This window comes from Euphorbia lathyris, chromosome 1 (genome assembly GCF_963576675.1).
Source record: "Euphorbia lathyris chromosome 1, ddEupLath1.1, whole genome shotgun sequence".
NCBI classification, from domain to species: domain Eukaryota; kingdom Viridiplantae; phylum Streptophyta; class Magnoliopsida; order Malpighiales; family Euphorbiaceae; genus Euphorbia; species Euphorbia lathyris.
Window position 1 is genome coordinate 47932177 of NC_088910.1, and position 24230 is coordinate 47956406.

A 24230-nucleotide genomic window follows, 5' to 3' on the forward strand; every position below is an offset into this window, starting at 1 on the left:
AGTGGCCATAATGTGAAAATGGGTAAAGTTCAGTGGCCATGAGTGTAATTTACCCTTCAAATTTTCTATTAGACAGAGTTAGATTGATCTTTTTTAAAAAATAATTGATATAAAAAATTAACATTTCATAAGTTAAGGGTAAATCTGTAATTCTTCTAAAATAATAGGAGTACATTTAAATCTTATATCTATTAATTAATATTAATTATGATTCTTAAATGAGCCATTTAGGTGTTAATTGGGGAAATAATTCTCAATCTAATAGTTAAGAATTATTTTCCTATAAGGTCACAACAACAACAACAACAACAAAAAATCCTTAGTCCCGAAATGATTTGGGATCGGCTAACATGAACCATCATATAAAACCGTGAAATCAAGTCGTGTCAGCGATACAAATTCGCTCCCTCCACTCCGTCCTATCCACTACCATATTTTCCTCAATTCTCATTAAACTCATATCACTCTCGATCACCCTCCTCCAAGTTTGCTTAGGTCTTCCCCTACCCCTTACCACTACATCCCTTTGCTACTCTTCGGTCCTCCTAACCTGTGCATGAAGCGCTCTATGTCTCACATGGCCAAACCACCTTATTCGGTTTTCTCTTATTTTATTCTCAATAGATGTAACCCCTACTTTTGTCCTAATTATTTCATTACTCACCCGATCCTTTCTCGTATGACCGCACATCCATCTCAACATACGCATCTCCGCCACCGACATCTTATGGATGTGACAGTGTTTCACTGTCCAACACTCCGTACCATATAACAATGCTGGTCTGATTGTCATGCGGTAGAATTTTCCCTTCAATCTATTAGGCATACCGGGGTCACAAAGGAAACCCGTAGCACTCTTCCACTTCGACCAACCAGATTTAATCTTATGAGCAACATCTCCATTTACTTCTCCATTCGTTTGGATGATAGATTCTAAATACCGGAAGCAATCTGATGCCTGAACAACTCTCCCATCTAGGGTGATTGTCCCTGCCTTCCTACTTCTATGGCCGCTAAACTTACACTCCAAATATTCTGTCTTACTTCAGCTCAACTTAAAGCCTCTAGATTCTAGAGTTTGTCTCCATAGTTCCAACGTCCCCTCCACTCCTTCTTTCGTCCCATTAACCAACACAATATCATCTGCAAACAACATGCACCATGATATACCATCTTGAAGTGAACTTGTTAGTTCATCCATAACGATGGTAAAAAGAAATGGACTTAGTGCGGAACCTTGATGCACTCCAATCGTAATAGGGAACTCTTCAGTCTTCCCAACACTAGTACGTACACTCGTGCATGTTCCCTCATACATGTCCTTTATGATGTCAATATATTTCCGCGAAATGTCTTTCCTTATCAAGGCCCACCAAAGTACTTCCCTTGATACCTTATCATATGCTTTCTCCAAGTCAATGAAAACCATATGCAAGTCTTTCTTCTTATTTCGATAGTGCTCCATTAATTGTCTCATTAGATGGATGGCATCCATAGTTGATCTTTCCAGCATAAAGCCAAACTGGTTTTCCGAGATCTTCACCGTCCTCCTTAGCTTGTGTTCAATCACTCGCTCCCAAAGTTTCATAGTATGACTCATTAATTTGATTCCTCGATAGTTGGCACAATCTTGGACATCGCCTTTGTTCTTATACAAAGGGATTAAGATACTTTTCCTCCATTCTGATGGCATCTTATTGTTTCTCCAAATTTTGTTGAAGAATGTCGTCAACCATTCGATTCCTCTCTCTCCCAAACATCTCCAAATCTCAATAGGGATACCATTAGGTCCTATTGCTTTCTTCGACCTCGTCTTATTTAATGCCATTTTGACTTCACCCTTTTGAATTCTCCACAGACATTCATGATTTATCATATCGTGAGGGATACTTATATCTCCAACATCTTGTCTGCGATCTCCATTAAATAAGTCATCGAAATAGGACCTCCATCGCTCCTTGATATCCTTATCTCCAACTAGGACTTTTTGGTCCACATCCTTCACACATTTAACTTTTCCTAGATCTCGCGTCTTCCTATCTCTCATCTGAGCAATTCTATATATGTCTCTTTCCCCTTCTTTTGTATCCAATCTTGTATACAGATCCTGATTCACCTTTGCTCTAGCATCTCGTATGACCTTCTTTACTTTCCTTTTAGCCTTTTTGTATTTTTCGTAGTTCTCGTCACTCCTACATTTCCACAATATTTTATAGGATTCTCGCTTACTCTTTACTGTTTGTCGTACTTCTTCTGTCCACCAAGATGTGTCCTTACCCGGTGGCATGCTACCTTTAGATTCCCCTAGAACTTCCTTCGCTATTTCCCTTATACTATGCTCCATCTTAGGCCATATCGAATCTATATCTAAATCCATATTACAAGTCCAAATATCTTTTTTTGTCATCTCATCCACAAATTTTTGTTGATTCTCCCCTTGCAATTTCCACCACTTAATCTTAGTCTCCACTTGTGGTGTTCGTTTTCTTATACATTTTCTACTTCGAAAATCAAGCACCACTATTCTATGTTGGGTTTTCGTACTCTCACCAGGAATCACCTTACAGTCAATATAACTCTTTCTCCAAGCACTCCTTACTAAGAAGAAGTCAATTTGGCTCGCATTACCGCCACTCCGATAAGTCACTAAGTGGGATGTTCTCTTCATAAACCATGTGTTCATGATACTCAAGTCATATGCTGATGCGAATTCCAAAATATCATTTCCTGCTTCATTCTTATCTCCAAAACCATACCCTCCATGAACACTCTCAAACCCATCTCACCTAGAACCCACGTGTCCATTGAGATCACCCCCTAGTACCATCTTTTCATCCATAGGAACCTGTTGCACCACTTCCTCTAAGTCCTCCCAAAAATCTTGTCTTATAGAGACATCTAATCCTATTTGTGGCGCATATGCACTGATGACATTCACAACCGCATCCCCTATCACTAGCTTAACACTCATAATTCTATCGTTCTTCCTAGACACCACTACTACATCATCAATATACTCCCAATCAATAAGAATACCTACTCCATTTCTACCCTTATCCATTCCTGAGTACCAAAGCTTATAACCCCAATGAGCTATCTCTCTAGCCTTGACTCCAACCCACTTGGTTTCTTGTAGGCACATTATATTTATTCTCCTCCTCTTCATAGTATCTACAATTTCAACTGATCTTCCTGTCAAAGAACCTATGTTCTATGTCCCAAAGCGTAACCTACTACCCCTACCCCTACCATTACCATGGACTAGCTTATTTACCTGCAACCCTTGCATATTTGACACCACCCCCGGATCCAGGGGTGGCGCGCCGCTTCGGGGCGACGACCTAGCAACCCTTGCACATTTATCACTACACCCAGGTCTAGGAAGTGCAGCACGTCGCTGAGTAGGGAACGCCCCCACAATATTTATATTGTGGTTCATGTCATAAGATGTGGCTAAGTTTTATACTGGCCGTCACAAACCTACCGCAACCCTCCTCCTTTGTCCGGCTTGAGACCGACTGTAAAGGCCACCAAGTGGCCCTCACTGGCAGAGTTTATTTTCCTATAAGGTCGATTAAAAAAAATTATTTTCCTTTTTTAAGCCTTAGTTAAAAAAGTAGTTTCAATACAATGCTTTATACACCATAATGATTTTTTTTACTTCACTGCGGCGTCTAAAGCGGCGTAATAAGGTGAATTCTTCTTTGTAAAGATTCATGCACGAATGGCAACGACTTCATGTGAAGCCACTGTCAATTCTCCTCCCGTTTGTAGGGATATAAGTTTTTTTTATAAGAAAATATATTAAAGTAAATTTAAATATATTTATGTAAATGTATTTTTTATTATAAATATACATTAGAATTTTATTTTGAAGATTAGAAATTGTTTTTTTTAATCTTCAAAATAAAATTCTTTTTTTTTTTCAATAAAAAGTTGGTTTTTTTTTAATAAATTCTTATGAATCGTTGTAAAAAAAATTATTAGATTTTTTCGTGAAGGGAATAGAGCAGCGGATTTTATGGCAAATTTCGCAGGCGAAAGGTGTTTAGGGTATCACGAGTGTGAGAATCCCCCTGCATGCTTAATGGACATCATTGATTCAGACAATTCTGGTTCGGGCATCCTCAGGAGAGCTCGGAATCTAGATTAGTTTTTGGTTTGTTTGTTTCCGGGGCCTAGGCCCTTCCTTCTGTTCCAAAAAAAAAGATTTTTTTATACTATTTTATTAAAAATTTATGAACTTTAATTTTATTAGAGTTTTTATATTTATTGTGGTTGATATTTTTAATTTTTGTTAAATATATTGTATTTGTGATAATATTGATTTGTATTATGTATTGTATTTATTTTTGTTAGGTAAAAAATATAAATTCTTATATTAATTTTTTTAAGTATCTGTTATGCATTTTATATTTTTTTCTTGTATGTAATACATAGAATACCTGCGGTATGTAATTGACATTATCCATTTATTTTTTTAAAATTACTCTAACAGATTTAGTCATTAAATTGAAATTACCCATTTATTTTTTGAACATGCATCTCGTTCATATATAATACATGGTGAAGGCTGCTGTTACTTCGTTGGAAAACAAAGTAATTTTTACTTTGCTTCCATCACCCTTGATTATATCCTGATTAATATCTACCATTTAATTACATTAATTAATAATTAATTCCTTTTACCGGTTAATTGGTTGTTCCGGTCTTCTACTCTCTTCACGCTTCTTCCGGTCTTCTATCTCTCTTCTGTCTACCAATTTTTCCAATCACTTTCCTCTGCTCTGGTTTTTCTTGAATTATCTCTCTTCTGTGCTTGGACTTACACTGGACGTTACTGTGAAGGTTTGAAGGAAGAAGAAAAAACCCAATTACAATATACTCATACCATTACTTTCTTATTTCCTTTTTCAGTTTTGAATTTGGGATTTCTTCCTAATCCCCTCATCAAATTGAGTTGCAGCCATTTTTTTCCCAATACGCTCATCAAATTGAGTTGCACGATGGAACTTTTTCTTCCCCTATACATCAACAACAGTTGTGCCCGTATTTGATTTTGCCAATTTCTCACAATCCCTTTATTCAATCGTGTTGCAGTCTGCAACCCTATGCTCGTCTGCCCCAGATTGTATTGAAGTTCGACCTTCTTCAAGTAAGCTCGCCTTATTATTCTCTTTCGTTTTGAGCGTCTTATCACGTTATTTTTTTTGAGCTCGCCGTTAATGAGCATATCTCTCTTCTCATGTTTGATTCCAGGGTTTAGAGTGTATTCCATTTTCTTCTTCCTGTTCTGGTTCCTTTCTAGTTACCAAGGTCAGGTACGCTAGACTCTTTCTCTTAATTTTTTGTTTTTTAGGAAGCTTGATTGGGAGTTAGATGCAAATAATTGCTTATAGCACTGGATATTACTATTGCTAAGAATTTATATTATGCTTTTTTGAAAATTTCTAATAACTTGCTGGTTTGAAGATTCAGAACTGAATTTGGCAAATAGCAAATGAGTATATTCACAATATAGACTTTGAAAGCATTTAGGTTTCTTCTTTTTTGTGGCTTTTATCTAGCATCGGTCACATAAGTGTTTAGTTACATAAGTATCAACCATCGGTCACATAAGTGATAGAATCACAAGATATAATGCTTAAAGTTACCCAAAATCCAACATCATCGAAAACGTTGATAGGAGGGGAAAGGCGGGATATGGTTTTACAGGGATTTGGGATTTTGAATATGAATCCTGATAATTCAAGCATATTAGTGAAAAAATTATCAGGATAAATTTGTATCCCTTTAGTAATGACCCATTGTCTCATTTGCACATGCACTTTAGATGAGTAACTTGCATAAAGATAACAAGATAAAGACTAGCCCAAAGACAGCGGAGTGAATATAGACCAACACAAATCCAGTAATTCCACTTACATGCCAAACAACACTAGTAGTCTGAGTAGCCAACAATTGAAAGAATCCGGGTTTCTTTCCCTTTTGAACGAGTCGATCATAAACATCTAGAAAACACATAAAAAATCGAGTTAGTAAATAAGCTTACTGTAGATGCTTTAAGATTATACTGCATTCTTATATCAGTGATATCTTCAAAGGAAATTGATCAAAATAGAAACCTTATTGTGTAGAAAACATACACTCCACTACAAATCATGAGCTGTACAATGAGATGAAACGATTAGATATTGTTTTTACATATGATCTTCCATTATGTTTTTTCTATTAGATATACATTATTGTTTTTATATATGCAACCTATTTCTAGTTTAACATCTTCCTTAGAAACATCTGGTTTGATGCTCGTAAGTTCGTAGTCGAAAATCCTAGTACGAAGGATCCCACATGATTTGTTTCACTTTTTGACCCTCAAATAATATACAATTTGGCAGCTGCAATTCAAATCACCTGTCCTAACAGTAATTAATCCATAAATTCCCTCAAAGCAATAAAATTCAGACAAGACAGATAAGCTGTAAAAAGAATTAAGAAAACAAGAGTAACCAGTGAAGTAGAACACAATTAGTTCAACAATGAATAGATGCAAGATTTTAAAATGAGATGGAACATGCAATTCATGTATGACATGGTTGCATTCTGATTTATATTAACATGAACTACCAAATGTTTGTCAGTAATCTTCAATATGTAGACAGATTTTAAAGTTGAGCTTGCTTATATGACCATCATATGAAACGCTCGACTGACAGAATAACTAATGGTACAGGGGTTTAACATGCTTGGTAAGATTTTAACCAGCATAACTTGGAACTGATGGAAGAATTGACTATCAGAAATTGTAGAAGAATATTACTCAAACCTCAAGTATACCAAAACTAATATTAGAGTCAAATCAATTAGATTTAGAATTTTTTCCGAAAGTAATATTCAACAACCATAGTTGTTAAATCGAGATTCGACACGTGACTCGAAATATTATTTTGCGAATCGGGACTCGTGAATCGAATCGTAAGATTCGGATCAAATTCAAAATGATATAAAAAGTTGAAATATTGACCATATTTAACTTTAAATATTAGTCAAAAAATGGAATTTTAATATCAAAATAGAAATTATATCAAGTTATAAAAGAAAGTAGAGACAGAAATAGAAAATAGAAAGAATTAAGAGTAGAAGAAGATAATAATTGAAACTATTTGTGCATCATAATACGTTTTTTTTTTGTTTTTGTAAAATGAATAGTCATCTTCTTCTGCTGTACGTTTTTGAGTTGTTAAAAATTGAATTTTTTTTAAATGGTGGCCTGAATTGACCGACTCGGTGAATCGGAACGAATCGATGGTGACTCGACCGATTCATGAAGCTCCCTAGTCATACCATAGATACGTCTCGAATTCCTCATGAATCGAATCGAATGGTACGAATCGACTCGCGACTCGTACGATTCTAACAACTATGTCAACAACCATAATATACCAAAAGAAATCAAACATTATACTTCCTGTTTTGACAATATAATTTAACTGATTCAACAATTATATGAATAATTATTAAAATGAGAAGATAAAACTTGGACCAAGAAAATTTCAAATAATCCAACATTCACTCTTATGAGAGTAATTTGGTATTTTTTTCAATTTAATCATTAAAGATTATGGTCAAGTAAATCATCCACAATCATCTAAATAGCCTAGCATTCAAATATCTTCTTATTCTTGATAAGTTGTGGCTTGGCGTTCTCAACATGAAATTATGTACTTGGATAAACTAAAAATAATAAGATAACTTAAGCATCACTAGTAAAAGTGGTGTTAAAAATCACCACTTACCAGGTTCAACTACTGTACAAGAATTTCAACAGATCAGAAGTTCAAAAGTATAAACAAAAATAACATTAACATCAGTGTCAAGCATTCGCATCAATGCTGATTTTTGGAGGGGGGGGGGGGGGGGGGGGGGGTTTATAATATTGGTATTCCGGATACTGCAGTGGTATAATGTGTGCAGGCTGTAGGGATCCACCCAGCATGCTATAATCATGTATATGGAAGGACCAAGCTGATTTGTCCATAAGAACCAAATAAACTGCGTGGAACCATGAGGAATTCTTCTAGATGAATATCATTGTTATCAAACTTGCGTATAATCTTCGTAAACGATTGAAATCTCAAATTGCTCCCCTCTGATTTTGCTGTAACTTCATAAAAGTATCCTTCCTTGTGTGAAGGGGGAAACAACATTTCCAATTGGTGATTCTTCTTTGTTGTTCACAATAAATATAACACCTTTCTCCTCTTCAAGAAGAAGGGTTTTGTCGTTCAGGGTAAAGATAACATGAAGCAATGAGTTCCAGAACATGTGTTCATTCCTCCTGATGTTTCCTTATCATACAAATACCCAATCACTCTCACTGAAAATACATATGAACCAACAGGAGCAGCAATGGTAGTACCCATATGAACCACACCAAATATCTCCGAAGCAATTGTAGGCATCAGAGACCACTGCGAACCGTAACAAACACCCAACAAAACCGAACCACCGTAAAGCGAACCATAAAAACTAGAAGCAATCATAACATGACCAATGGTCATGCCTGCAAGTGTGATCACCATAAACAATGGTCTTGCCCATCCTCTTGTATGCAGGAAGTAATCAGATACATACCCGGATCCGAAACGCCCGAGAAAATTCCAAATGCTCCATAGAGAAACTAGAGTATTAGTCCCATAGCTTGCATACCCAAGAGAACCTCCAACTTGGCTTAAGTTATTCACTGTAGCAAGCCCTGATCCCATACCACAAGCCATAGCAAGAAACAAAATCCAGAAATCTACAGTTTGAGCAGCTTGCAACAGATTCAGGTCCTCAACCGTATGCAAATAATTCCTTTCGGTCTGGCTTCCGGTAGGATCATGGCTGGGAAGAAACTTGTTAGATTCATCTGCTAATTCATTCCTCTCTGAGAGCATATCGGAGTCTTTTGCTCTGGCTCTGATTGCAACGAAAAGAGGGGAAGCAACACTAAGAGGAGGACAAATGCGACGATACGAACTGAAAATTGGAAGCTGAAAATATGCTCCAGAATTATGATGATCATAAGATATGCAGCCAGAAGCAATGCAATCAATGAGAAACTATCAAGATATTTCTTTTCATCTTCTTCATTGACGTTATGAATTTTCACAAGCCACATCAGTATAATTGGATTAATACTGGGTAGAAGTGCCAACAGAAGAAGATATGAAGTGGGTTTGTTGTTGAATAGTGTTTGATAGACTTGTACTAATATTGCTCCACTCAGTCCAAGAAATCCCTACCAATTAAAGTAAAAGAACCAATCCATCATACTAAATCATGCTATTGATTAAGCAAAAAGTATCTTGACCTCCTAATCCTTCTGATTTTGGTAAATTGAACCTGTGATCTTTTATTTCAAATGGTCATTCGTTTTGGTTAACTTTAAACCCCTTTTTGCCAAATTAGTTAGATGTGAACATATAATTCAGTTAAAAGAGAGTTGCTCATTTCATTGGTCTAAATTATACATTTTTTGAAATAACGTTTTCACATTTCCCTATAGCCACATAACACCTATAAAATAACTGCTTTCAAACAGTTTAAAATGCAAGATAAACTGAATAACGCGTTGTTAAACGAGTTTTATGTTCAAAGGATAGGGTTTTAACAGTTTCTCTATAGAGACATCACACATATATAAAGTTGTTTTAGAATAATTTAAAATACAAAATTTGAACGCAAATAAAATGATAACGCTTTACTAACTGAATTTTATGTTCAAAGCTGATTTTTATGATCATTAGAGGTTTAATGCAACTAAAGATAAAAGCTTAATACATCAAAAGCTTTATAGCCCTATGAACTTATTAACGGTGATATATATTTCAATTTGTCCAAATCATCACTTGCCTTCACGTGTGAGCTTAAAGAGTTAAGCATGATCCTTTAATTAAATTCAGAAAGGTAACAAAACACTTCATAAGTTCAAAAAGTAAATCAAAATTTTGGGCCAAGTTTATAGTGTAGTAAGAAAAAAAAAAGACTAAATTTAATATGTTAAATGAAATCAAGGTTCAATCCACCAAAATAATGATCAGGACCTCCAAATGCTTTTTGCCAAAAACAAAAGGAATTGAATTACCTTCATGATGCCAACAGCGGTGCCACTATAGCTGGGGAAATTTCTGACGGAACTGACAACATCAGCAGTATTAAAGAAACTCTGAGCATGCGCCGCCACAAACATGAACAGACACATGGCTACAACCGGCGGTGGAGGAATCAATCCAGTAACAGAAGCCCAAATTAGAAAATACCCAAGAAAGCACTGAACAGCACCGACCAGAAGAACCACCCATGGCCCACTAATGACCGGAGAAGTGGGTTGGTGGTGGTGGTGGTGGGTAGCAGCTTTGGAATAGAGAACTCCAGAGAGGATGCCACAGTTGGCACCGATATCTTTAAAAACAGAGACCGTATCAAGGGTTGATTGATCATAACCTAGAGTAGACTTGAAGGTGGAGGAGTAGACAGAGAAGGTGTAGAGTGACCCACTGGTGCACTGAATCCATATGCTGGCAACCGTAGACAACAACTTCGGGTTGAGCTTCAGTGTTTCCATTTACCATATATCTGAAGAACCTGTCTGTGGCCAAAGTCTTCAGCTTTTCTATTAATCGGTGATTCCACATACGTAATAATACCATTTGTCTCTTTAGCTGAGCAGATAGTATTATTTTAGATATAATGGGAAATAGGAAAATATGTAAAATAGACTTGCACTTGTATAAAAACGCAGAGCAGAGATTTTCATTGACACCTTTCTCACCTTTCAAAAATATGATTACAATTTACAACAACAAATAACAAAGAAACACAACACAGCAAAACACAGAATAATTGTACAAGCTCCAGCTTCTATGAGTGATGTAACCTTTTAAGAACAATCTGCTGGTAGAATCTCCTTGTCCTAAAGAATATCACAAGAGCAACAAGAGCTCCAAACAAAGCAACAGCAGCCATGATTAGAAAGGATAACATGAAGCATCGATTTCCGACGCACGTCTTATCTTCACCGGCGGCTGCCTTATCGTAGATATAACCTATTACTCTTACAGAGAAAATGTATGACCCAAGAGGACTTGCTATAGCAATGGTATTGAATATAGTACCCATGTGCCCTACCCCAAATATCTCAGAAGTGATAGTAGGCATCAGTGACCATTGTGAACCATAAGAAATGCCTATAAGGATTGAACCCAGATACAAGTTTTTAGAAAAACCTGAGGCGATAACTATATGCCCAGTTGCCAATAATGCCTGTGTTATAGCCATGAACAACGGCCTCGCCCACCCTCTTCTGTGCAGGAATATATCAGACACAAATCCAGCCCCGAAACGGCCAAGAAAATTCCAAATGCTTAGAAGTGCAACCAAGGAATTTCTTTCTATTGTTGTGTATCCAAGAGACTCTCCTACTTGACTTATGTTATTTATTGTCGCAAGGCCAGATCCTAATCCACATATCATAGCAATAAACAACAACCAGAAATTTACAGTTGCCATGGCGTGGAAGAGATTCATGTCTTCAAATGATGAACTTCCATGATCAGCCTTTGCTTCTCCACCCTCACCACTTGGTAGTGGATGATAATCTGTAGGATTCTCTGTTGTAGAAGAATTGGAAGAGACCGCCAAGTTCGATTTATAACCTCTCTCTTCCAACAAGGATTGTGCATAGCTATCGGAGCTCTCCCTCTGAGCTTTGAGAGCAATCCCGAGAGGTGAGACAACGAGAAGAATCAAGACTGAAAATGTAAGAACGCGAAGCCAGAATGGCATAGTAAAGATGTTCTCCACGATGATATTGATTGTGAGATAAGCAGCAATGAGCAAAGCGATTGCAGAGAAAGAATTCAAGTGCTTCTTGTCATCCTTGGAGTATGTGTCGTAGTTTCTTACCAATGTCATAAACAATAGAGACACAAAGGTTGGGGTCACTGCAAGTACTAGAATGAAAGTGCTCGGATTTCCCTTGCATACTGTGTCATAGAATTGGATTAGCATTGCTCCACTCAAGCCAAGAAAGCCCTTGAACACCAAGATAAAATGTTGATTGTTTGAGAAAATAATGCCTCAATTAGCTCATACAAAGTATTATGTGGAATTGTAATAAACTATATCATCTCTTAAGGAATAACTGAAAAGTTTTTTCAACAAAATATGTGTTTCCCCTTCTTCTTTCATCTCACCTAATTAAATCCAAACCAATTGTCTTAAGAGATACATTGAATTGACTTGAAACAGATTCATAATTCACACTCAAGTTAGCTTATGTTTCAAAAGAAAGTTGTTTATTTTCAATTAAAAAGATTTGACAGAAATGTAAAGTAAATTGAACTTATTTTATCTATCATCTGACATTGAAACAAAGCAATAACTAGAGGTAAATCACACACGATTATATATGCTTGGACAATGTTTTAATAAGGTCACAATAGTTCATTTCATCTCAATAAAATTACACATCTTTAACATTACAGATAAAGTCACATTGAACGTTTCCGGCCATAATCGGGATTGCTGTCATGGACACATACTCAAGTCATCCATTCCACATAAGCGTCACGTAAATTCACATAAAACGGCGTAACAGAATATATTTAATAGTCGGACTTATGGAATTGATATGTCAGCAATTTCAGTGAGAATTTATCAGTGTAATAACAAAGAAGTTGTTTTATTGAGACAAAATTACTTTTGTGATCCCATTGAAACATTGCATAAACATATGTGATCGTGTGATCTACCCCAATATCTAGTCTTATCCGCTTGTCAATTGTCAGATGACATTTATGATCCTTCAAGGATAGACTATAACCCTTGTATTTCAAATTTTGAGAAAGAAAATCAAACTAAATTGATTCCGTAAATAGCCTCTTCTTTCCTACATTAGCTGGAGCTTTGTTCTTTTCAGGCAACATTTTAGATATAAATAGAGATAGAACTCGTATAAAGATTCAATCTTTTGCTTCGCATCCCACCAAAAATAGAATCAAATTTGGTGGCATTTTTCAATAGCCTCGTCTGCTAAGCGGTTAAATAAAAAGCCAAATTTTCTCATCATCAAATACTGTCAGCATTTTAAATTTAGTTTTTGGTATTTATCCTCTTATTTGAAATAAAGAATTCTAATTTCCTAAATCACCGTTCTTTCCTCTGTTCCAGAAACAACCATAGCCAGCATAGATAATCAAGCATGCAAAAGGACAAAGTAGGAAAAGGAACAAAAGAAATACAGAATTCAAATCTTACCTTCATGATGCCAACAATGGTCCCACCATAGTCCCCAAAATTATGAACACCGCTAACCACATTTGAGGTGTTAAAGAACGTCTGGGCGTGAGCCGCTATCCACATAAACAAACACATAACCGGCACCGGCGGCCGGGGAATTAATCCAACCACAGAAGCCCACATCATGAAATACCCAAAGAAACATTGAATTGCCCCAGCCGCATGGACCACCCATGGCGCCCCGAAGACTCCGAGTCTTTGACGATTTCGATTGAGGGTAACAGCGGAGTAAAGCAATCCAGAAATGACGCCGGCGTTTGCTCCGATGTCCTTGAAGACGGAGACCGTGTCGAGAGTAGATTGGTCGTAGTCCTGGGTGGATTTGAGAATAGAGGAGTATATGCCGAAAGTGTAGGATGCGCCGCAGCTGCACTGGATCCATATGCTGGCAACTGTTGCGATCCATTTGGAATTGAACATCTCCATCTCCATATCTCTGTATCCCAGCCAGAGATTCAAGCACTCCTATTAATTACTTATTTGATTAGTGCCTTTTGTCTTGGGACATTCTTGCTAAGCAATAATGCATAATTAAAGATGAAAACAAGTACTTGATATTGGATTGGAGTAATTACTGAGCTTTATATTTTGGGATAAAAGTTCAAATTTGCTACAACCATATTTTGGAAAGGATATATATTCATATTCTACGAAATTGTAAAAGAAATTTATCTAATTTAATATTAAAATATTGGTTCACTATTAAAAAAAGTTTGGAAATTAAATGCTGATAAAATAAAATAAGTATCGAATTTTAAGCGTTGAATATTATAAGTGATCAAATTATTAAATGATTTAACGGTCATAAAAATATTAGTTGATAATGTTTAAGTTAAAACGTTAAGTTCAATATTTTGATTTATTAAAATAAGTGATTCTTAATTTAATAGATTAATTTAAGTGGTGGAGAAATAACCGTTATCAAATATGATAGAGTGGATTGCTAAAGTTGGGTTTTGCAGATAAATGGGTTAATTTGATAGTGCATTGTGTATCTTTTGTGCAATATATGGTTAGAATAAATGATCAATTGGTTGGTCCTGTTTGCCTAAAAAAAGGACTCCGCCAAGGTGATCCACTATCACCGTACTTATTTCTGCTTTGTGTTGAAGGGCATGACGTCATTATTGAAGGCAGCTGAGAATATGGGGCACCTGCGATTTCACATTTGCTCTTTGCAGATGATGCATTCTTATTTTGTCAGACTACCATATCTGAAAGTAGAGTTTTAAAAAAATTACTTAGATCATATGAATTAGCTTCGGGGCAAGCTATAAATTTTCAAAAATCTGGAATCATGTTCAGTAGAAATGTGGCAAATGACCTCGCTGTGGGAATTTCTAGCATTTTGGGTATTACTAGTCCGTTGAATACGGGAAGATAGCTGGGTCTTCCATCGTTGGTGGGTAGAACGAAACGAGCAATCTTTACACACTTCAGAGACAGGTTATGGCAGCGGCTACAACACTGGAGAGGAAAATGAATATCAAAAGCTGGTAAGGCTACACTTATTCGAGCAGCAGGGCAAGCCATCCCAATCTATTTCATGAGTGTATTCCTGCTCCCTATATCGATGGCGGAGGAATTACAGCGAATGCTGAATTCGTTTTGGTGGGGTAATAAAAAGTCAGGTGAGAGAGGACTGAATTGAATGGCATGAGACAAATTATGTGCTCCAAAATTGTTGGGAGGACTGAGTTTCCGAAATTTCACAGCCTTTAATCTTGCTATGTTGGGAAAACAGGGATGACAGTTATTTACCAATCCATATTCGCTTGTTAGTAGAGTTTTCAAAGCTAAATATTATCCAAGAGAGGATTTTATGGGGGCCTCATTTGGGCATTCACCAAGCTTTATATGGCGAAGTATCTGGAGTTCCCAACTAATCATTAAAGAAGGAATCAGATGGAAAATTGAAAACGGTCAATCAATAAATGTATGGACTGAGAGATGGTTGCGTGATGAGGAGGATGGCTATATACGAACCCCTATGGTGGAAGGTTTGGAGTATTTGAAAGTCAATGATTTGTTTATCCATAATTCCAGGGATTGGGATGAAGAGCTGTTGGAGGAAATTTTCGAGCATAGAGATATTACAGAAATTCATAAACTGTCTGTTGGTACTTTGAGTAGTGAGGATCGATTAATATGGAAATCCCATTCTTCAGGACGTTACACAGTGAAAAGTGCTTACCGACTGGCTACAACGCTGGAAGCATGAGAGAGTTTTCATGTTCAGGGAGCTTGGAAAAAATTGTGGTATGCTGAAATTCCACACAAGGTCTGACATTTTGGCTGGCAACTAGCACGCAATTGTCTCCCAACATGAGTGAATCTCCAAATACGTGGGTTACAGGTATGTAGTACTTGTGTGATATGTAACGAACCTTGGGAGGATGGATGGCATCTTTTTATTGAATGTATAGGAGCAATAAGAGTGTGGCTGAAGGCGGGACTTCTAGATCAAATTAATGCGGAGGCGCCGGTGGCTGAGAACTTGACAGCATGGTTTTATAATATGATTAGAGCAGCACCGGAACAAATTGTGAAAACATTTTTGATGCACCTCTGGAGTTTATGGCAGGCTAGAATTACCCGTCTTTGGCAGTATGAGATTCGTACAACAGATCAAATAGTGGCTCAAGCTTCCATAGTACTTAATGATTAGTCAGAAGCAAATGCCTTGAGAAATTGGACTGGTACATCAGATCGGGAATATAGTAGCAGGAAATATTTCATCTGCTGGTTGCACGGCTTGGCACCCGCCATCGAAAGGATTTCTCTCGTGTTGTGTTGATGCTGCATGTTTTAACGCTGATGGTCGTGCAGGGATGGGAGCAGCAGTACGACATGCACATGGGCAGTTTGTAATTGGGAGATGTGCTGGTCTGTTATGTTGTCCGACAACACGAGAATGTGAGGCCGAAGCTCTATTACAAGCTATGCAATGGCTACAAGCTAATGGAATAAGGAATGTGGTTTTCGAATTTGATGCTAAACAAATGATTGATGCAATAAACTCTACTTTTGTTGATGATTCTGAATTTGGGGATAGAATTATTCAAATACAATTGATTCTAACATCAAATGACTCTTACTCAGTCAAATGGATACGGCGGCAAGCGAATGGGATGGCACATGTGTTAGCACAGTCTTCTCGTTTATCCACTTGTCCTTCTTTTTTTAATTTATTACCGAGTTCTGTTTCTGTTTCATTGTTACAAATTTGTCATGATCTGGCTCATTAATGCATTGTTTTTTTATTAAAAAAAATATACTTAAATTAAATAAGTGCTTAATATTTTAATTTAAGTTATTAAATGAGTTATCAAAGAAGTAAGTAATTTAAGTCGAAATAACAAAATCTATAATAGCAGGACTAATGGGTGTGATTTGGGTGTTACTAAATTAAGATTGATAACAACCAACCACTAGAATAGATGTTACTGAATTTAATTTGTTACTCTTTTTTTATAACAATCAATTTATCAACCACAATTACACTTTAGGAGACAAATTGCAAAGTTTGGACATCACAAAGGCGCCAGAAGCAATCGTGTAACACACGCATTAGGCTTGGCGCATATGGCGCTTGTGAATGCAGAGTTTTCTGCTCTTTTTAATAGTGCAGAAATGCTCTTTCAATCCACTTTAATTAATATCATTTTTACCCTTGCAAAATTACAACGTAACAATTGATTCTAATGGGTTTTAAACTTTAATTGTTATTTATCGTATGTGGCATCCCAAAGTTGTTATCTACCACTAAAGATGCTCTAAAATATAAAAAAAATCCCTAAACCTAAAGACATAGGCAAGGGCGTGGGGTATCACTGGTGGTCTGAAACCAGTTTTTATAAGGGTACTTTTTGTCACGTTCCGTAGAAAGTCAGTCGAGAGACTGTCCGTTATATGTGCTCTGATGGGGTAAGAAATGCACCCAATGGCGTTTTCAGAATTTCAGTGTACAAAATGACTTTGGCCATTACGGAACGCGTCTAGGCAATGTGGATTGCCATGGAGGCCAAAGCAGGCGAGCAACAAACACACGCATGCTTGGCATGATTTTGGCATAGAGGTGCTAGACCGTGTAAAACTCTTGGGTTGAGCTTACATAATGAGTGAGCAGCGGGCCTTTTTGTGACTAGCTGGAGCCTGAGGGCAGAGATTTCCCAGTACAGAGCAGGGTTGGAGATTCATCCCAGAATTGATGAGAGACTAGAGAGGTATCGATCTACCTTTTTTAGACCTCAGCTGTGTACTATGATCTTCATGCTTTATATTCTCGAGGTGACTCTCGATGCCTGATGCAACCATGATTGTTACTGACTTCTGAGACTGCTGCTGATGACTTCTATTAGGAGGGAGTGCTTCATTTGGAGGCCTAGATTGAATTTTGTGATGCAGAAGTGATCCAAATTTCTTGGTTTTTTAGGTGTAGGTTTTTTAGCCTGGTTATTGATCATATGATAGTATTTCGAGGGATTTTGAGAGTTTTATTGCTTAAACTCTGGTAGAAAGTGTTGACGGAATATACTTCGTCAACAATTTCATCAATAGATTTGACAGAATATATTTCCGTCAAAATAAAATGTTAGAGAACTGGCCGGAATGTTCCCGCCATAATATACTAATGGAATATTAATTTCGTCATACAATCCGTCAGTAATATTGATGGAATACATTTTGACGGAATTACATCAAAATTTACTGATGGAATTACATTAAATTTCGTCAGCAATCATGCATTTTCCAGTAGTGCTCAATGTTGTAAAAGACGCTAGGAGCTAGTCGGATGGACATGGCCCTTATTTTTTTTTTTTGGTAGAAATAAGAAAACAAAAGCAAACAGAACAAAAACCTAACCCGGGATTAGCCTTGGAAAGCTAACCCCCACCACATCCTCCAGAAGGATCGAGGAGAGAAAGGCCGGAGGAGAAGGATAATTAGTGACTCCCCAACTTCCTTCATGACCTGCAGCCGCCAGATGATCCGCCACCCTGTTCTGCTCTCTAAAGATATGGCAGAAAGTGATAGAAGCAAAGGAATGGCAGAGCCTCTTGATCCCTTTAATAAGATTCTTGCCTTTCATCCCAATAGCTAAATTGCTAGAAATTAACCTGATAGCTTCCTGATTATCAGATTCAACACTAAGATTAACAATCCCCATACTGCTGGCCAGTGCAAGACCAGAATAAATACCCCACAACTCAGCTAAGAAGGAAGACCCTATGCCAAGATTATGCGAGAACCCAGAAATCCAAGCACCCCCATCATCTCTCAAGACTCCACCTGCAGCAATATTACCATTAGCAAGACAAGAGCCATCCGTATTGAGCTTTATCAACCCTTCTCGAGGTCTTCTCCAGCAAAGAAAGTGAATAGACTTCCTTTGAACATAACGATCAAAAGAATCTTCCAAAAAACTATTAATAACCTAGTAGACCTTTTTAGCAAAAAAAACCACCAAGTCAGGGATATTAATAGAAACAGATTCAAAAATCTCCTTATTCCTCCAATCCCAGATTTGGTGACAGACAATTGAAAAGAAGATTTCTCCATGGTCTAAATTAGAAAGCAATTTCCCACTGACCCCATCCTCAAACCAATCCAGATTAGAATAAGAGAAGAACATATTAATCATATTACTGGGGAGAATTTTCCTCCAAATACCTTTACTTTTCTCACAGTCCCTCAGAGCATGACAAATGGTTTCTTCATGCCATCTACATCTGCTACAATCTCCCGACTCCACCAAATGGCGTCTTTTCCTATCTGAATTAGTAAGCAGCCTGTTCTTGATCCCAAGCCATAAGAAACTTCTAACTCTGTAGGGAACTTTTAATGACCAAATCAACTTCCAAATAGCAGAATGAGGCTCTTCATCACTATTGCTAAAAGCTTCAAAGGCAGACTTACAAGTATAAGCACCACTGTTGGTTGAAGCCCAACAATAATTATCCTTATCCTCTTCCATGCTACTAATTTTAACTCCTCTAATTCTAAGGAGAGTCTCCAAGCTAAAGAAAGCCTCAAATTTAGACCAAATCCAATCACCTTTAGAATCCACCACATCCGCAATCTTCCAGTTGCAAAAACTATCAGGCGGACGAGAGCTACAAACCTCTAATAGAGGTTTGTCACCAATCCACTTATCATGCCAGAAGCTGATCGTCTTTCCATTTCCCACATCCCAACCAATCCCAGTACAAAATTCTGAGAAAATAGAACTTAGGCCTTTCCAGAGGAAGGAAGAAATAACCACTCTATCTTTGGGCCCTCCAAAAATCTTATCTTTTCTATATTTTCCACAAAGTAAGCGAACCCATAGCGCCGTAGGATTTTGCCACATTCTCCAAAGAAGCTTCATCAAAAGAACCTTATTATTATCTTTAGCTTGTCTAATCCCCAGACCCCCTCTATCTGGCCCTTATTGATTAATCAGATTTGTATTTTTGTATTTATTTATTTTTTAATAAATAAAGTATTGTATAAATATAATTAATATATGAATTATACTATGTAAAAATAAAAATATAAAATATTTAGGACAGAAAAATATACATGTTTTAATATTATTTATATTAATGTCCTTAAAAAAACAAATAGATCAATAAAATAACATTCATAACAAAATGTGTCAAAATAAAATAAAATTAATATTCTTAAGAATACATTTGATGGTTTAACGTGTTTTTTAGTTTTTTTGTTATTTAATATATATTTTTTTTAAATTTAAAAAATTGATATAAAATTTAAGAGCCAATTTTTTTTTTTCAAAAAAGCTATCTCGGACCCGCTTGAGAGCCGCATATACCCGCCTAGGAGAATAAAAATCGGTCAACCGATTTATACCGCCCGTTTAGTGAAAATCGAGATGGTGTTCTAAAAATCACCGCCTAGACGGCCGCCTTGGCCGATTTTTAGAACACTGGTAATGTTGGTGCTAGGATTCTGGAGTTGAATAGTGATTTTGTGGGAGTTGTGATGAAACTTTAAGATGTTTTGAGAGATGAAACTCATGTAAGTATTTTGGCAAGGAAATAAGACTCATGATTGTATAAGAATGCACATCACTCAATTCCAAAAAATTCCAATCATTTTCATTCACATATTCATGTCTCCATTTAGTTACAATAAATAGAAATACTTGGCCAATATACCTTATGGATTTTCGAATTGCTCAAAATATAACTATTGTTATCAAGACTCGCTTTTTCAGGTTTTCAAATCTTGACTTTCTTTCTATCTTTCATTTATCCCGAAATTTTTAAATAAGAGCCTTGTAGGATTTTCACTTATTAGGATGTCCTTTCTTGTTACATAGGCCGCCCTTTGCGGGTTTTCAGTCGATCATGCTCTTTTTTGTTATTTTTTTCTTTACGAGAAGTATTTCTTGAGCCTGTCGAGATTGGTTGGTTTTGAGAATTCATTTCCATCCATTGTCGTCAACCTCACCACTCCCTGGTAAACTCTACCATCTTCATCATGATCAAACTCATTTCCATGATGATAAAATTCACCATCCTCACGTATTTCATCTTCGGAAGCGCTCTCTCTCTCTCTCTCTCTCTCTCTTCAACCTTATCCTCGAATTCGCCTTTATAATGATCACGTTCCTCATTTATCTCTAGCTCATTCTCGGATTGGTTCTCCTCTTTATCAATCTCCTCTTTATAAGGAACCTAACTATTCAAGTCAAATCTCAATAATCAAAAGTCTCCAAAAATAATATAAAGCTAAATTATTAAGCAGTCTCCTTCAACATCAATCCAATGGTTACCTCACGAACAGAGACCTTAATCTGAAAAAGAAAGATTCAACGTGGTATGAGATTTTCGTCTATACGAGCGAAAACCTCAATGAGCAGTAGCTATAGCACACAACAGAAAAGGAACAGGCAAGCAGGTGATACTTTTAAATCATGACCATTATAGTTCAAAATATAGTATTTCAAAATCGGGTAAATTTCATCAATGATGTACAACCTTTGTCCCATTTCACACTTTGGTGTACAACCTTCATTTTGTCACACTAAAATATAGGACCTTATAGGTGACCTCCCACTATGGTGTACAACAAGTAAAAATGACCGATCAACGCTTGGTCAACGTGCCACCTCATTAGTTTTCACTCCCCTTATTAATAAAGATGGACCCACCATATATACATTTACTAAAATACCCTTTATAAGTTTCCTTCCAAAATAGAAAAATATAACCTCTCATTCCATTATTTCCTGTAAAGACTTTCTCTCTCTAACTCATCTCTCTCTCACTACCTATCTAAAAAGCTATCAGTAAGCTTTCTCTCCAATTCCTGATATTCATTAGCTAAAACGAAATCAAAATCAATTTAGTTCAATCAATATTCTAATCTAGTTCAATCAATTTTGATTCCTAGGAATAAAATTAAAATCTAGTTAAGCTTTTTAATTAACCTAGAACTATGCAATAGCTGTTACCCTTACTCACCAATGGATTTTTAACAACTAAAATCACTTTCTAGAGGAAAGAAGGCTCAAATTATCCTAGAAAAACTTTTTGTTGTAATGAAAACCAACCACGACTTATTCAGCAATTTCCATAACAAGAACCCCCCCCCCCCCCAAAAAAAATAGTTAGGAATCAAATCAGTTAATAAAATCCAGTGAAATAAGCGAAAATCAAATAGGAGATAAGGATGATGAGATCGTAGATGCTGTTGCGGAGAAGGAGATGATATTTAGATATGAGAAAGAACAACAGTTGATCTGAATCTAACACTTGTTGTATCCAATCAAATAAAAACTGAAAACGGAATCCAAAATGTCTCTCTCTTGTCCAATTGGAGGCATCGAGCAAAGATTCGAAATAGAAGCGCAGGTGGTGGCGTTAGAGATATGGCTACGGGCGGCAAATGGAAGGATGCCGATTACTGAGTCACGATATTTGTCTGACTCGAGCTGAAGATACGAGACTAGTTAGAGAGGGGGAGAGAGGAGCGAGAGTGAGAGTGAGAGGAGAGAGAAGGTATTTACAGAAAATAAATAAAGGAGAGAGAGTATAGTTTTTTATTTAGGAACAAAACCTATCAAGGGTATTTTAGTAAATGCACATGTGGTGGGTCCATATTTATTAATGAGTGGATTGAAAACTGCTGAGGTGGTGCATTGAATAAGCGTTGACCGGTCATTTTTACCTGTTATACATCATAGTGGGAGGTCACCCATAAGGTCGTACATTTTAGTGTGACAAAATGAAGGTTATACATCAAACTATGAAATAGGATAAAAGTTGATGAAATTTACCCTTTCAAAATCAGTTAAACTAAAGGGTCAATATAAGATGATCAATTCAAATACTAGTAATCAATTGTCAAACATAATAGTGAAGCTTTTCAAAATATTTCAAATATTAGAATAATCAGAAAACAAGGCAAAAGCTTTAAAACACATGGTACAGTGTAACAGAGTGGTGATACTGCACACTACTAGGACCATATAAATGGTAAGCGCGCTACTAATAACAGATACAGATAACAGATAATTGTCTTCACTGATCTTATGCATGATTCTAAGGTTGATACAACTAACGACAAAACTGACAACTGGCATCATGACTCGAAGACAAATGCAAAGTCCTAATGTTATGAAGATCGGTGAGAGGCCAGATAACAGATACAGATATACTAAGCACTTGTACCAGTTTGAAAACATATAGTATACCTATATAAATCAGAAAATCATAACTGATTGAACAAATTATCATATTTCTAAAATAAAAGTAATAACTGCGATGAATCGCGTATCAAAAAGTACAGATTATATCAAATCAATTTTTAATAACTTCTTTGAAACTGATAATAAAACAAATCAACTATAAAGGCATGTTCGTTTCAAAAAAAAAAAACTATAAAGGCATGTTCCCATGATATACGCTCTAATACTAAGGATATTTAGTAAACCTAAGGTTCAAAAAATATATACGCTTTTATGAAAGAAAATATACAATCAAATGTCAATTTTCGATAAATAGTTTTTCAGTCTGGTATTTCAAATCAATAGATTCATGTACTATAATATTACCACTCACCTGGAACTTAAACCGATGTCAAATCCCGACAACTCGTCTCTCAATCGACAGGAAGAATATCAGAATTTTCTATTAGTTCAATAACAATGGAGAATGAGCAAGCTAATCTCAATCATATCTAAACTAATGAGGACAATTAACATTTTAGGGAAAAAGTGATTGAATATATATATATATATAGGAAGAGAAAAAATTAAGAATTTAAATAACCTTTCTGGAACACAATTATAGATTATGCAAAATTGATATACTGTAGACATTTTAAATAGATAAATTAACAAAACAGAGCAATTAACTTTCGAATAACTGAATGTTTAAGTATATGAAAATTTACAAAAGTTTAAAAAGAAAAGAAAATTCATAATTAATATATCATATAGATGAGGAAAGAGTACAAAATTAAAGATGAAGAGAATGAAATCTTTAACTATTGAAACTATAATCAGTACAAAGTATTCCTCTAATATAATATAGATAAAGTTCAAGATTCCTAAAGAATAAAGTATTCCTCTAAATTTTCCGGAAAAAAACCTCAATAGAGAAAGACTTACTTGTATAATTGAATAATCCTTCACAAAAATACTCAAATCAATCCATCAAAGCCACAGATGAAAGTTTTAGAGAAAAGCGGCCGCCAACAGTTTCTTTGAAAGCAAATAATGGTAGGTAGGGTTTTTTTTGTGAGTTAGTGATCCCTGATTTCTAACAAACTAAACTTTTAAATGAAAGAAAATAGTGTATTTAAATAGTAACTTTTTTTTTTCAATGCAGTATTTTTTTTAACCAAAAATTACTATAAGGTAAATACTTTAA

At 36.1% G+C, this 24230-nt stretch overlaps 1 protein-coding gene, 2 long non-coding RNA genes and 1 pseudogene across 3 annotated transcripts; 1 reads left to right on the plus strand and 3 right to left on the minus strand.

Moving 5' to 3' along the window:
* The first annotated feature begins 4710 nt into the window (after nucleotides 1-4710).
* LOC136231554 (uncharacterized) lies at nucleotides 4711-13347 on the plus strand. The gene is made up of 3 exons (XR_010689931.1): nucleotides 4711-5155; nucleotides 5260-5321; nucleotides 13216-13347. It is a non-coding gene; the product is annotated as an uncharacterized lncRNA (long non-coding RNA).
* Nucleotides 7933-10618, minus strand: LOC136231538 (protein NUCLEAR FUSION DEFECTIVE 4-like; annotated as a pseudogene).
* LOC136231522 (protein NUCLEAR FUSION DEFECTIVE 4-like) lies at nucleotides 10771-13776 on the minus strand. The gene is made up of 2 exons (XM_066020760.1): nucleotides 13303-13776; nucleotides 10771-12078 (listed from the first exon to the last, which is right to left on the minus strand). Exons 1-2 carry the CDS (start codon nucleotides 13774-13776, stop codon nucleotides 10906-10908), a joined length of 1647 nt encoding a protein of 548 aa, XP_065876832.1. The 3' UTR covers nucleotides 10771-10905.
* Nucleotides 13777-20207: 6431 nt separating this feature from the next.
* LOC136200552 (uncharacterized) lies at nucleotides 20208-24097 on the minus strand. The gene is made up of 3 exons (XR_010673394.1): nucleotides 23969-24097; nucleotides 23418-23486; nucleotides 20208-21148 (listed from the first exon to the last, which is right to left on the minus strand). It is a non-coding gene; the product is annotated as an uncharacterized lncRNA (long non-coding RNA).
* Nucleotides 24098-24230: the final 133 nt, after the last annotated feature.

What these genes read in the sequence shown, in the direction of transcription:
- LOC136231522 (XM_066020760.1), bottom strand. Translation starts at nt 13,776, where the DNA reads ATGGAGATGGAGATGTTCAATTCCAAATGGATCGCAACAGTTGCCAGC. An exon ending in CCATTGTTGGCATCATGAAG is followed by an intron (nt 12,079 to 13,302) that starts GTAAGATTTGAA and finishes TTGGTGTTCAAG; the next exon opens with GGCTTTCTTGGCTTGAGTGG.